The 15,507-nt window shown below is 39.2% G+C and overlaps 1 protein-coding gene across 1 annotated transcript in view; it reads left to right on the top strand.

The window, feature by feature from the left end:
• Positions 1-15,507, top strand: part of LOC140953747 (UMP-CMP kinase-like) — a 32,863-nt gene that overhangs the window by 1,790 nt on the left and 15,566 nt on the right. The window contains exon 2 of the mRNA XM_073403141.1: positions 9,753-9,896. Coding sequence (XP_073259242.1) covers positions 9,753-9,896 — 144 coding nt within the window. The remainder of the gene's footprint in view (positions 1-9,752; positions 9,897-15,507) is intronic.

Raw genomic sequence — 15,507 nt, 5'->3', positions numbered from 1 at the left:
CAAGAAATATTGAGAACGAAATTCCATGTTGTATAAACAGAGGAACAGAAGGGTGTCACCTCAAAAAACAGAAAACAAGCTGCACCATTCTTGCTTCAAATAGCTAGATAGTTTGCACAGCCGGGTAGAGTTGTAACACGTTGGCAAACAGTCCAGAACTGTGTTTTTATTTCTCAGCATTCATCAAAAATCTGTGCGATGTCTTGGGTATCATGGAAAAGTTGTCGTTTTTGCCTAGCTGGCGATGAAAACGCAGACGAACGACAAAAACGCAACTTTTGTAAGGTCACTTTTTGGTACCACAGAATACCCTAGGACCACAGAAAACCCAAGATTTGTAGTTGAGTTCTCCTTTTAAAAGGTGTTTCGATACAGTTTTTTAGAGGCCATACCGATATTTTTCAATCGCCTTAAAAGTGTTTTTTTCTTTGTCTGATCGCTATAACATTTTCACCAGTAATTGACTATGGATTGAAATCTGTCAAAATGTAGTTTTAGGTAAAATCGATAATACCATGACAACAATAAACAAAAAACTTTGAAACTAAGAAAAGCCGAATTTTGTGTGATCTAGACCAGCTACAAGAAAGTAGTGTCCGATAGCCCGGGGCTAGTGGATTTTGCTATCGGGCAAGTGAATTCTGTTTTTAACTTGCCCAACAGGCATGTGATGTTTTTTGAGGAATTTGAATAACAGAAGAACTGTGAAATCAATTCTGCTCGTCAAAAAGGTTTGGGGCTATTTAAAATGACGTCTGGGCTAGTAAACTCTAGCTTCAGCTTGCCCGAAAGGCAAGCTGTAAAAATGATTTTCTTTGCACCCTGAAAATATGTCCTGTAAAAACTGAAAGGGGAGCCAAGAGTCCAAAGAATTTGGAAATGGTATCTTCCCATTTGCATTAGCCCGTCCCTCTCTGTAAATAATCCCCACTCCCTGATTTCTTTGAGGTCTTGCTTAAATATTAGTTTATAAGTATACCTTAAAGCCTCTTCTGCTGTAATTGTTCGTTCAACTTCTTTTACAGTAAAGGCATGTCATTCTTGAAAAAAAGAAAATGCTCTGTCATTTGATCAAGTAGAGCAGATGCTATTTAATTTCATGAAGAAACAAACGTGGAAAAGTAATTATTCAACAGTAAGATTGTTTTTCCTTTTTTGATCATCATTAAACTTCCCTTCAGTTTTCTTGTACATTATTGGCTGTGTGATTTGACCAATGGGTCGATTTTTGGTGCACTCTCGATACTCTTTTCTCCCTCTATATGTTAATTTGCTTTCTTATTTAGTATCAAAGTGTTGACCAAATTACTGCAGAATTATGCTGCTTGTGAAAGGCATTTGTTCAACTGAAGTGCCCCATACAGTGGCGGATCCAGACCTTCAGATAAGGGGGGCCCCGGTCATCCAGACTCTGAGATGGGGGGCGGGTTCCCCAAAAAGATGTTTTTCGGCCCTTTGGGCCTTAGTTTGGTCTAAAATAAGCCCCCCCCCCCCCGGGCACCTCCCCTAGGTCCGCCACTGCCATAGAGAGAGGAGTATTTGCTATAGCTATGATCTATTATGTGAGCAACTATTCTGCAAAGAATTTTAGGTCTGATTTGACCGATCTACATGGATGTTTGTTACCAAAAAAAGATGTCTTTAATATTATTACAATAGTTTGGATTAATGCAGATTTTAACGTAGCAATTAATTGCTGTGAACCCAGATAAGTGTCTTTTAGTAAGAGGTGCAGGTAAGCTTAAAGGAGGTGTCGGTTAACAGAGGTTCTGTACAGTATCTGATGAAAATTGGGTTTTTTTCCTTGCTCAAGTTCTGTGCAAACTTCATGTCATACATGTTAATGTTATCATTTACAGCAGTAGTTTAAGAACATGAGTGATGTTCACAATACTGAAAGTTTAAAAATATTTCTTTGTCTAACAATTTAAATTATAATAATTATAATCATTAATATTACATTATTATTGTATCAATTACAGTGAAACCTGTATTAAGTGGGCAACTTCAGGACCTTCCCAAGTGTCTCCTTAATAGAGGGTGACGGCTTAATAGAGGTTTTAAAAATTGCACAATGTTTGTTAACGATTAACATTTAACGGTTACTCTGTACTGTGAAAAAGTTGCATGTTGTTAAAGAAGCTATCTAGAGTTCAAGTTCATTACCTTTCATTACCAACTTTAATTTTTTTGTAAATGCAAAAACATTAACTGACTTCAGTACGTATTTCAAGGACGTAATCCAACACTACTATTGTCAATTCAGTCCGGTGTCTGCTTAATAGAGGTTTTTAACAATAGAAATTAGCCAAATACAACTTATTTTAGTGTCTGCGTCCGCTTAATAGAGGTGTCCGCTGAAAATAGGGGTTTGTTATAAAGGGAAATATCAGACCTCCGTTTCAGGACCCGGCTTAGTGTCTGCTTAGGACAGGGTGTCCGCTTAATTGGGAGTCCGCTTAATGGAGGTTTCTTATAGTCATTGCTATTACAAATTGTGGCAATACTATGCAAAATAAGCTTACCATGCAGACAAACTCAGCCACAGTCATAGCTGTTTGATTGAAAGGGAATTGCCTTTAATGTAAATAGCAGCGGGAGGGGGAGCTTGCCCCCACCCCCCTTTCCTACCACCACCACAGCCATGTTTCTCAACCCAAAATTGGTCAAGTGGAAATGTTAAGCTTTTATTGAACACCAGTTGTAGCATCCAGGGCGCACGTTTTCTACCCTCTGACGACTCAAGAAGCACCATGAAGCAGGATGGTTTTAGCCTTTGTTTGAACAACTGCCTACTTATGCATACCCGGCAAACTGTCGATTGCGGATTCTATGGACACTGTTAAGATCTCAAAGAGGTTTGCTTGTGCCAACGAACTAAGCAAATGATATTTTGGGAAATTGGAGTAGGGCTATGGTCAACGGCCCACTTTGTATATAACAGTGGCGGATCTAGGGAAGGAGCCTGGGAGGCCCGCACCCCCTCTTATTTTTAGACCAATCTGAGGCTGCGCCCGTAGGGCCGAAAAAATTTTTTTGGAGACCGGGCCCCCCCTTATCTCAGGGTCTGGATGACCGGGTGCCCCCCCCCCCCCCCCCCCCTTATCTGAAGGTCTGGATCCGCCACTGTATAATAATATAGCTACTACTCACCTGTACCTCCAAAGCCTTTGCTTGCCTTGTAGTCCTTGTAGAGGGAAAATTTTTACGGTATTTTGAGTCTCAAAATCTTCGATTAGCTTTGTGCTTCTTCAACAGATGAAACAGAATATAAAATTATGGCTTTCCGTTGTTTAATACCGGTATACTTAGCTTTCTTTTGCTGTCTTGAGTTTCTTTTTCTACTCGTTTTTTTTGTGTGAATGTTTTGTGTAGCTGTGTGTGGACGTGTGCGGTACCTGACCCTTAAATATATATATATAATCATTTATTAATAACCTAAGTGAGGCTGCCCTATCTTTTTAGCCCTTAATGGTTATTATGGACAGCCTGTACTCTCCCTATATATGAGGGTCTCAATGGGGTTAACCGATAGGCGTAAAACGGCCAAAAATTTAGTCGATAGCCGTAAAAATTGAAAAATTTTAACCGTTAGCCGTAAATAGGGTGAAAAGAGTTGACCGTAAAAGAAATTTTTCCCTAGATTTGCTACTTTTAAGGAAGGTACTAAACTCACTTATGGTTGCGTTTTTTATTCCCCTGCTACTGTGGCTCCGTACGCACATTAGGTAAAGCGCCTTTTAGGTGTTGACCAAGACCCTGGTTCCATTTCCGCCGCTCTCTCGGGGAACTAATTTTTTTTCCATAGCGAAAGTGTGGCTTCTTGATGGGGATTAATATTTGCGATTTTCAGGAGGTCGTGCCCTCGAAACACTAGTGAAACAACACGCAGTGATGTCACTGTTGTAAAACAAGTTGCCGATAAACAACATTTCCCTGTTTTTTCTCTGACGCTACGGTAGACATTGCCATGCCTAGTCCCTGTACGGCTCGGCACATTTCGCGAGTCTTTAATTTCGCGATTGCGGAGAAAAATTGTGTTTGCAGGGAATCTAATTTCGCGAAATAGACGATTAAGTGACTTTATTTTTTCTTTTTTACAAAAATTGTACGTTAATCAACAATTGAAACAAAACCAATATGCTGTCCCTTAGCGGCAGCCGTATTCCTCTAAAAGTCAGTCAGCAATAAAAAGAGAGTATCGTTACATGTCCTTTCTAGGAGATCTCAATAGAATCTTCAGTCTCTTCAAATGGATTCTTAGGGGGAAGACTAAACGATTCATCTAATAGTTGGGCGATGCCAGCCTTTTCCCACCCTTAAACGATGTGACAATTTTTAAAACTAAACTGGTGAGCAGCACTCTGCGAACTGTTGCTCTAAAACTTATTTATTCTCCTACGCGTTTCGTCTAACTAACGTAGACTTCTTCAGGGAGTTTTACAATCAAGTACTAAACGCCTGTATTTAAGCCATAATATGACTAAAAATAATGATGGTCGCAAACATTGAAGGCTTGGCCGGATTTACGAAAAGGAACAGGCGCAGCTGTGAAATTTTTTTACGCAAGGCGTGAGAAAACTTTGTGGCCACGGTTTTAGCTAAAATTAGTAATAAACAAGTTTTACAGCAACAGTTCACAGAGTGCTGCTCACTAGTTTAGTTTGAAAAATTTTAAAAATTTTAAAAAATTTTAAAAAATTTTAGAAATTAAGAGGCTGTCCGCGTAAGAACCGATAAGGCAAATTTCGGTCTATAACGGATTGCCCTGATTTTTCCAGTGGAAGATAACTATCCTATCCCATGAAGAAATATCACATTTATTTGGACCAACTCAATTTTTTCTCTATATTACAAGAAGATTTTCTGGGTCACCTAAAACTAGCCAGTTTGCCGTCGGAAGTGGTGCGATTTTGGTGAAACTTTAGGGCTCTGTCAAACCTGCCTCACAAAGCCGAATAAGCTGATTATTTTACACACAAAAGTTTTAACTCTGATTAATAGTTTCAAGGTTTAATGGTTGCATTCTGTGGAAAGTTGGCTGAGATATGATTTTTTTAAAATGACCTTTAATTTGCTTATCGGGAAAAGTAATTGGCATAACTAGAGCTGAACGGTAATTTCGCAAAAGTGGCACCTGACCCAGACTCAAGTCTGTGATAAAACAGAAGTACTAAGACCAGTCTACTTCTTAATGCAATAAAATTTGTGGGCACTCCTCTTTGCGTGCTGTAAAAAGTTCCGTTAATGTTCCAAAATTCGCCATTTTGACAGCAAAGCTGGAATTGTAACGGTCTGCATCTGGTCGACTAATTTCCACAGCTTTAACATATCTAGTTATCACTAACTGTCATTAGACCCTTTAAATGTTGGACTTTCGAAAACATGTGAAGAAAACTTGGTAATCGCTTTTTCTTTTTTTTTTTTTCTTGTCGACGATGAACATGTCTACATTCTCCGTATGCAAATTAGCCTTAGGTGCGTCGTTTCAACAAATTGACAGGAAATATAACACTTGTATTTCATATTTTTAAGGGAAAAATATCTCTTCTTTCCACGGAAAAACACGAACGATGTATGACTTAGAATCCCCTTAGGTATGTTTCTTTTACGAGGAAGAAGCAGCCGAAGAAGATATGTTTACGCGAATTAAAATAATTTAATTACTGTGGCTCGTCACGCATTCCCCCAGAGTGACCGTGTATCGATCAGTTCTTTTATCTTATTACATCTTTTTTGAGGTGATAGTTATTGATAATCATACAATTTAATCACTGTTAATTCCGATTCTTTATTGGGTGGGAAATACCGTGCTGTTGCATTTATTCATTCTACGACCGTTTTAACTGAGTCAGTATCACCAGGCGCACTAGGATATGGTTTATTAATATGACGGCCCATGGTGTAATACACGACAATTAGCCAAATAGGAGTCACTTGGAAAAAAAGAAAAAGGCATAGTTTTTTGTTTACGGTCCGTCTCCTGTTAAATCCCAAAAGTTTTTGCCGGCTGTTAATCACACTAAATTAAGGATCTCTATGTTGTCTATGTTTACTACTGAGCCGATGGAGAAAAGCACGTGCACTCAGTGAACATGGTGAATGAAAGACGAAAGTTTGTAAATTAGGTCTCCTTTTCTTTCCCTGGATTTGAATGGTATTTTAAAGTGACACAACTTATTTTTTTTTAGCATTACCCAGGGCTGTAGCTAGGTTTTTTGTAACGAGGGGCATTATCGCGAGATCAGCCGAAGGCACGAGCCTTGTAGGGGGGTCTGTGGGTGTCCTCCCCTTGAAAAATTTTCAAATTTGGAGGCTCCGAAATGCTATTTTCAGCACTTGTCATGAGATATGTCTCTGAAAAATCAACCTCGAAGATGAAAATGGCAAACAATTGCAAGTCACTATTATCAAAATAACTGAGTCTAAAGAAAACAAATCCATCCACAGACTTGATTTGTCTGGCTCAACAGGTCCAGGGGAGGCAGCTGCCCTACGGCTCTGTTACCACGTTGAACTCACTTGGTTGATCTTTCTTTGACATACACATAGGTTGAAAGCTTCTGATTGAGGGGATTGTGGTCTCAATTAATCTTCAGCGATTCCTGCAACAAGCTTTTGCCTTTCGAACACCTCGTCTTCTTGCTGCAGATCTCTATGGTCAAGTTCAATGTATATTCAAGTTCATTACATCGGTTATTTCGTCCATTGCCTTATTGTAATTACACTTGGGACTATGTTTAGGTGTTGACTCAAACGGGCCTAGAGTCCAACATGGGCTGGCAATAGGTGAGCACGGAATTGGAACGGGGGTGGGGGGAACTCCCTAAGATGGCCTATACGGGGAGGCTCCGCCCGAAAGGGGTATCTTTTTCAGGCTTCAGGTATGTAAAAGGGTAGGCTTTCACTAGATGAAGTATATGAAAGGGCGAGTGCTCTTATTGCAGCAGCTTTGGCGGTTCTTAAAGAAAAAAGAACTAAGTTTAAGAATTTAAGGAAAAAGTAGAAGGACTTAATTTTTCAGAAATTAATATACAGAGGAGAAATTTCACCCCTTTAAGTATAAATGCTTGTAAAAGTAGAGGTGGAACCGGAGGGAGAGAGGGTGGATGGTAAAGTAGGTTAAAAATAGAGAGATGGGAGGAGCACTTTGATGGAGCACATTGTTCAAGAGGGTATAAATACAAATGCAAATACAATCTGGAAGCATTTTTGAAGACTTAATGAAAACATTATCAAAACAAGAAAAACAGAGAAATCTTGTCCAATAAACCTCTCCCGCAAAGGTGTGGACATGGTTACTGACTGCTCAATCGTACTCTTCTCGACCCTTTGGCGTCAAGTTTTTTCACGTTTCTTGCCACAGAAGGAGCAAATCGGCTACATAAAGTTGAACTAAACATTCTGGTACTTTTAAGTCTCACTAATTTTTACAAAACCAGAGACATGTTTTAAACACTGTTTAAGTTAAAAAAAATTGTTTTTATTGCAAGAATGAAATACTTTTCACACACGTCCCAAGGACATTCCTCTTAGAAAATGGCAGGGGCGGGAAAGCCCTGGGGACGAGGTTGAATCCTGACTCCGTGTAGAAAGTTCTTTCTTTTTTCCCCATTTACAATGCTCTTCAAACAATCATCAGAAAACTATCTTTTACATCACACGGATTAACCTTTATGTATAGTATTTTATAGGTAAGAATTGATTAGAGCAAGATACACGGCTGTCAAAAAATATAAATAAATAAACTATCTTTGCAAGCTCAACTAAACTGGAAACGAACATCAGAAAGCATCGCAAGATAAAATGTTAAATGGAGAAATAAGAATATCTCTGTACGTTTAGAAATTTTTTGCCTGAAGAAAAGAGAATGATACTTACATGATGGAGCAAAACTTTGACTTATTTCGTGCCACAGTATAGTCATTTTGCCAGTATGATCCAGAGTGTGGCGGGAGTATTGACAAGACCTTAGGCTCGATTTCCGCCGTCTCCCAATCCCTTGGGGGCTCATTTTCCAGCGTAGCGGCTTACAATCGAGCCTAACAAGACCTTGGCGCTCGCAAAAACCTGCCAAGTAGGTGTCCGTGCCTTGGGCAGATTGTCATTTTAGTGTTAGCCTGTGTACACACCACCCTAGCCTGCGGTGCAGCCGGCCCACGTATCGCATATAGTGTGGATATAGTCTATAAACAAGGTTTAAAGGGTCTGCGCGCAGGCTAACACCACCCCCCACCCCCTCGGAGAAGGGGCCGCTTCTCCGATTTTTCCTAAGGGGAGGAGAAGGGGGTCTGTACACAGGCTATTAGTGTCTGTGCCTTGGGCAGATTGTCATTTCAGTTCCGAATACCTACCAAACCTCTACTCTCGCTAAAATGAGTTCATTCAGTCATTGACTTTGTGACACTTAGACAAGTGACAGCAGGCTAAGTGCGACGTAATATCATTCATGCACTCTGCGACCAACACATTTCCCTCCACACCCCTACTGGGACCACACTCTGTCTTGACGATCTCGCGAAAAGAACAGCTTTTTTCACAATTGATCTCTTCGGCGATTTCATTGACATAATTATATTTGAAACTGGCATCTGTTGCATTATAATTCAATTAGATTGAAACCAAAACAAGATCATCTTGGGAATACGGCTGTTATACCCTAACAAAAACTTAAAACTGAGATAATCCCTTTTGCGTGTATTCACTGAAAAAAGAAACTATTTTTCCCGTTTCATTCTGCTACCGGTAAATGCTGTAAAGATCTTTGAATAACTGAAATTTACAGCTAATTTGCCTTTTGCAAAGCTGTACATGGATTTAGATAGAAAAAGTGTGGGGCATTTTTTTTTTTAATCATAGTGCCGTGTACAAACATCTGATAAGCAAAAAAGAGTGCCCACAAATTTTATTGTGGTGACAAGAGGACTTACCTTGCAAGTTAACTTTATTTTTAATTATTATCAATAACTACCATTTAAAAAAAGATGATAATATACACTGAATATATAAAATTGATCGATTCAACGCTATTGTTTTCTAATCGACCGTCCCTCGTTAGGAATGCGTGACAGGCCACAGTAATTGAATTATTTTAAGCCACGCAAACATATATCATGATATATTATTCAGCTGCTTCTTCCTCGTTAAACAAAAAAAAAAAAACAGACCTTAAGGGGATTCTAAGTGATGGTTCGTGTTTTTCTGTGGAAAGGAGAGTTATTTTTCTCCTTAGAAATATGAAATGTAAGGATTATGTTTCATGTTGAAACGACGCATCTAAGGCTAATTTGCATACGGGGAATGAAGTCACGTTCATCGTCGACAAGGTAGCCTGCAGTGCAGGCGTATTTTGGGTGGGCGAAAGCTTGTTAATCGGATCGCTATGATGAAGCCGCCATCTTTGATTCTATGACAGAGGAAGATTGGGGAGAGTAGAAATAGTAACTTTCCTCCTCTCTTCGGGAGTTTCAACATGGCGCTTTCGCGATTAAAACCATTCGCGCGCGCCCGATGAAAACGCCTGCACTGCAGGCTATGCTTAACGAAGCCTCCAAGAATACTGTTTTTGGACATTAAACACCAGATCATTTAAAAATTCAGCTTTATTTCTTGAACAAAAGTTAAGAACCTAATTTAATAAGAACCTGGTTAGCCTAATTTTACACTGAATACCATTTATATAAGAACCTGTTTAGGCTAACTTGGAAAAACCTAGGTTCTTATACGCGGGTTTTTACTGTATTTTATTGTAGGAATTTGGATACATTCATTTATCAGCAGGGGAATTATTAAGAGTGGAAAGAGCCAGTGGCTCAGAAAATGGAGACCTTATTGAAACTTGTATGAAGGAAGGAAAGATTGTTCCTGTAGAAATCACAATAAGCTTGATTGAAAAGGTACAACATTTTGTTTTGAATGTTTGATTTGGTGTCATGTTTTGTTTTCACTCTTTGTTGTTGTTGTATAGTAGTAGTTGTTGTTGTTTTTTCTTCTATGAAAAAATTGAATTTGAGCCAGTTTCTTTTTCAGAGTATGTCATTGCATGTAAAGTAGGCCTTCTTGTCATGACATGACAAATATTAACAGCTCTAAGGACTACCTAGCACATCTGAAAACAGACTTCTTGGTGGAAAACTACAGACATAATTTTTAAATTGTCATTCTAATTTATAATAACCTACTCTTAACTTTATTATTACCAAAATAATATTCTTCTCTGTTAACCCATTCGCCCCTGAACCGCCCGTAACCGCCCGTGCGGATCCAGGTCCTTTCTACCCTTTGTGACGTCATCAGTTTTAACGGTCAAGGACAACTTTCTTTGCTAACTTGTGTAGTGTGAAGATATCTTTCAAACCATACCAGAATGAGCACAATTCAGTCAAGGACACCGGAGAAAGAAGCAAAAAACCATTTGACATTGACCTGAAAATCTCCATGAAAATCTTGTTCCATTACCCACCTACCTTTCCTTTCACCTAATCCTAAGATCCTAAAAGCTTTCCTAAAAACTCTTCCCACCAAAATGAAGCCTACTAAATGCGCAGCAAGACAAAAAAAAAATTTGGCAAGAAAAGCGAAAAAAGAGGGGAAGAGAGAAAGCGAAAAGTAAAAGTCAAGACTGCTGTGTCACTTTTAAACCCAAAATCTCGAAATTTTGCTTTCTGCGCATGCCCGAACTTCGCAAGCTGATGTTTTGCATCTGGATCAGAAGGCCGCCACGTGTACGACCTGCAAACCGGTTTGTGGTAAGTTTAAGCTCTTTATAGCACGACAGTGACCAGAAAACCACTCGACTAGCTTCAAAACGCGTTTTTCGGCAAAATCTCCAGGAGCGAATGGGTTAACACAGTGTACATAAAGCCTCTGACAGTAGACATTTTTAATTATAAAATTGTAAGAGCAAATGTCTGTCAAAATCGAGCAAAATCGAAATTTCGCGGCCACAGTCAAAAAATGATTTTCGCTCATATCTTGTCCATAGATAGGTATAAGTAAGAAATTAAACGTGGTGTAGTTTGTTTTTCAAAAGGCCGCTTGGATTTGGAGAAAATCGACAAAATCAATTTTCGTGGTCGGCGACTTGAAAACAACCAAAATTTGAGGCAAAATGAGGCGGTCTCAAAACTTCGCTCGCACGCAAAAAGGAAGAAAGCGTGGTAAAATATTCCCCGATAAATCAATTTATAAAGGATTTTAGCCCTAGTATGGCGGTTAATTCTTATCTTCACGATAATGTGGAAGGTAAACAATTTTATTTTAGTTTTGGTTCTTTTTCAACTCAACGAAGTTTAAATTTAGGCTTCAAGTCGCGATTTAATTTTTAGGCATGTGCTACACCTTGGTTTTTCCTGAAACTCAAGGCATAAGTCATTTAAACATTGTGCTAAAACATATGTAAGAATTGGCCTGGGTAATTAAATTTGTACTTCACACGAACCTTCCGAAGTTGAATAAATTTTGCTTGAAATATGAGACTTTTCAAGAACGTCGGTTGGTTGTTGCTCGACAAGCCACGATGGCTGGACTCTCCAAGAGAAACGTAACACACAATCGCACTTGTATTAAAGACATTAAATGTACTGAGACGATAATTTTTGTTAACTCACTGTGTTTTCCCGTTCTGGTTAACTGGCATTGCGCCTAGTCCCAAGCTAATCAACAGAAGATCCAAAACCTCGAGGAAACGTGGTGCGTGAAAATAACCTCAAACAGAACATTTCTTGGTATTGCTGGCCTTTCTTTTCCGCAGTCAAACTTTTACATCCATTGCCATTTAAAAATTCTAGGTCTCACAAAAACTGCGATTTTGATAGTGAAACTTTCGGGCTGCCGATACACCTTTGGTCATAAATGTCTGGTCAAAAGTGTTGCGTGACAGTATTCACAGGCTTTCCAATCTAACCATTTGAGCGATGCCTTTTTTTAATGTTCTTGCCGGAAGTAGCATATTATGCTACTAACAATCCAAATCATGTTTTTTTTAAAATTTTTTTCCTAAGTTTTCTTAAAGTATGCTTCTATACAATACTCAATAAGTCCAAAAATTACATATAGTTTTTTCACGTCAACTTCCCCCCTCTTGCCTTGTATTTGCCTTTGATTGACTTCAGGCTTCAATCTCTAGCTATTACACCGCGTTATCAGGCGGCTGTCTTTTCTCTCGCCGATGTAAGTTCCATTGTTTTGGATAACAGTTTTAGTAAACATTCTGCAATTATCTTTCAGTATTTTTTTCCTGATCTGAACATGGTTGTCCGATCGTCAAACTCTTGTTTCTGTTTATATACAGAGGAACCCCGCCTTTTGACCACCCCGTTTATACGACCACCTCTTGTCTCACCTCCCATAGTCCTTCGACCCAGACATGAAAATCTCCGAGTCATTTTATTATTTTGAAGACCTCTTCAATGCCACCACCTCGCTATTACGACCAGGATTTTATGGCCCAACGCTGGGGTTCCACTGTATATTTTAATTTCAGTTTTCCACTTTATAGAACAAAAAACAAAAAGATGTGCGTCAGCTGGACTATGGCGATTAATGTGAAGAACTAAAATTTAGGTCCCGCTTATATGAAAAAAATTTGTCTCGAGCAGAAGGGTCACCAGCTTACCCGAGCTTCCCTGGAAGAGACAACTTTTCACGCATTTCTTTACAAAACATGGCGAATTTTTTAAATGACAAAAAGTTGGCTCGGCTGGAAGGCTGACCCACCTTGTCCAGTCACCCTTTTGCAATGGTAGGGTCAGCCTCCTAGCCAGGCCAACTTTTCTCCATATTAAGCACTTTACGTTGCACCGACCAAACAAAAGCCACCGCGAGTTTGGTTATAGTGCTTGTAAGCAGGATACAGATCAGTGGTCCTGGGGAAAATAATTTTGTCAAATGGAAGGAGACATTTCGGTCCGACCGTCTAGATCAAATCCGATCCGTATCGGTAAAGGGCTTGCATAGCCAAAGCGAGACAATTGGAGCATGCCCGAAGGCTGGTTGGGGTCAATGTCTTTTTTTTTTCTCTCGGCTGGGAGGGTGACTCTCCTACACGAGACAGGTTTTCTCCATATAAAGGGGATCAAAATTTTCGGATACGAAATTGTGATAGAGAAGGAATCAGAGAAAATTTCAAAATTCTCGAAAAAAATAATTTTGAAGCCCTTGTAATTTCGATCGAAAAGAATACTCAAGTTGCCCTTTGGATGACCGAACAATTTTTATAATTATATGGCGCCGCATGAAACTTAGTAATTTGGATAGCATGAAAGTGTTTTCAATACAGTTAGGAGGAAACTGACGTTGGGTGCCCCTGTCAACTATCGCCTATCGCTTCCACTACTTTCTTTACCCACAAAGTTTTCTTTTCAATTTTACTCTCGGTCATTTTGCCATGTTCTGAGTGTGCGCTTTAGTACCGGTCTTGAGACTGAAACTTGGTGGCTCGTCAGAAATCCATGATCAGAACTCTTGAAAAGAAAGTCTCCGACCATAACTTTCTCTCTGTCATCAGTGAGACGGATATTGAGGCTGCATCCGCTTCTGGGCCTGTTTCTCGAAAGTCCTGATAATTAACGGGCCCCTAAAGCTGTTCTTGATTACATGCAAGATAGAAATTTCAATAGTTTTGCATCTAACATGAGAAAACTATCAGTTAATGATTTCGGGCCCGAAAAGTAATAGGGACTTTGGACAAACGGACCCCTGGGAAACAGTACCTAAACAGTGTCCTTTTTAACGTGAATTTGAAGACGCCAGGGCAAAACCCATTGGTAAACACGTTTGATTCCAGCTTTCTAGCTTGCTGTATCTGCGGTATATCATCTTAGTGTCAGGTTTTAAAGCTTGTTTGAGTAGCCGAACATGCTGTAAGGAGGAAATTATCCGATATACTTTGATGTATCCTTTGGTAAAGGAATCAGAGAGGAACAGGTCAGCTTTCTAGACCCCAGGTTTCCTTCATTGTATATATTCAATACTACAAACTGGAACTCACGCCTTAAGTCTTCACACTCAAGGAGAGGTTTGTAGTCTTGAAAATAGCGCTACGTCATCTGCCACTCCAAAAGGCCGCCCTGCCTGGATAGCATTTCCCCAATTACTTTGCAATATTTCCTTAGTCGAGTGTGCTAATGCAAGTTTTTTAATGCTGGTTAGCCTGTGCAAACATTTGAAAAGGGGGGAGACAGGGCTTAGAGCAAATTGCTTACCGAACATCTTTGAGTAAGAGTTACAGCGTAACCCTTTCGACGGGTTCTTCTAGCCCCTCAACGACCATTCCATGTGAGTCTTAAGAGGTAGTACCAAGAGAGAGTACCTAAGTAAGATTCAGAGCCACCCTTCCTCAAAATATACATATGAAATAGCATAATTTTTTCTTTATTATGATTCTTCACTCAAAACAAAAAAAGCTTCCGAGATCATTTATCGAGGTTTTCCAAAGTAAAACCTACTCAGTGTTCGTGTGTACTAGCAGGGCGTATGATTTTGATGTTTTCCAAATCCCTTAGTCAATTCTTTTATCACGCAGGTGTCCGATAAACTGACCACCACTTTACACTTTTAAATCAAGCACTGTTGACAGCCAGACTATGCAACCTTTCAGTTGTTGTATAATTGAAAAAATAACTTTGGAAACATCAAAGAAATGTATAAACAATTTTGTTTTCTGCACATTCTTAAGTTCGAAAGATGGTGTTCGTTGTCACGCCACATCACTCCTTGTCTTCTCACACTTAGGCAATACTGTGACTCGCTATATGTGGTAACTGATTCTACTAAATGGTAAGAACATCTTTCAAATCGCCGAAAATGTCTTTAAAACATATTTTTCTCGTGATATATTTTGTTCAACCACCTTAAGAATTTAGATCATAACGCTCATTTGGTTTGAGTGACATTTTAATAACCCTGGCCCATCTCCAATGACCTTTCATTAGAGGTCAAATTACAAAATGCGTTAGCGCCAGCAGAATTTGGAGCTTGAGCGTAGAAAAATTAAAAGAAGTGCCCCGTACTATAAAGGTAAGTTAATTTCTTTTTCGTGTTAGCAAATTTATTATCGTACTACTATCGTACATCAGATTTCTTTTCAGGAAACACCAATGATCCGTTTCGGCAACAGCGAGGCATTGTTGAATTATGCAAATGTTCCTATTTCACTCAAAAGTTGTTCAAGTTCAGAAGGTTCGTCTGAAGCGCAGATTAAATTACCCAACCCAGTTCTCACATATGTTTTAGCACAGTGTTTTAATAACTTATAGCTTGAGTTTCAGGAAAAACCAAGGTGTAGCACATGCCTAAAAATTAAATCGCGACTTGAAGCCTAAATTTAAACTTCGTTGAGTTGAAAAAGAACCAAAACTAAAATAAAATTGTTTACCTTCCACATTATCGTGAAGATAAGAATTAACCGCCATACTAGGGCTAAAATCCTTTTAAATTGATTTATCGGGGAATATTTTACCACGCTTTCTTCCTTTTTGCGTGCGAGCGAAGTTTTGAGACCGCCTC

Source organism: Porites lutea, chromosome 12 (genome assembly GCF_958299795.1).
Source record: "Porites lutea chromosome 12, jaPorLute2.1, whole genome shotgun sequence".
Taxonomy (NCBI): domain Eukaryota; kingdom Metazoa; phylum Cnidaria; class Anthozoa; order Scleractinia; family Poritidae; genus Porites; species Porites lutea.
The sequence above is the reverse complement of the archived record's forward strand: the minus strand, read 5'-3'. Positions and strand labels throughout refer to the sequence as shown.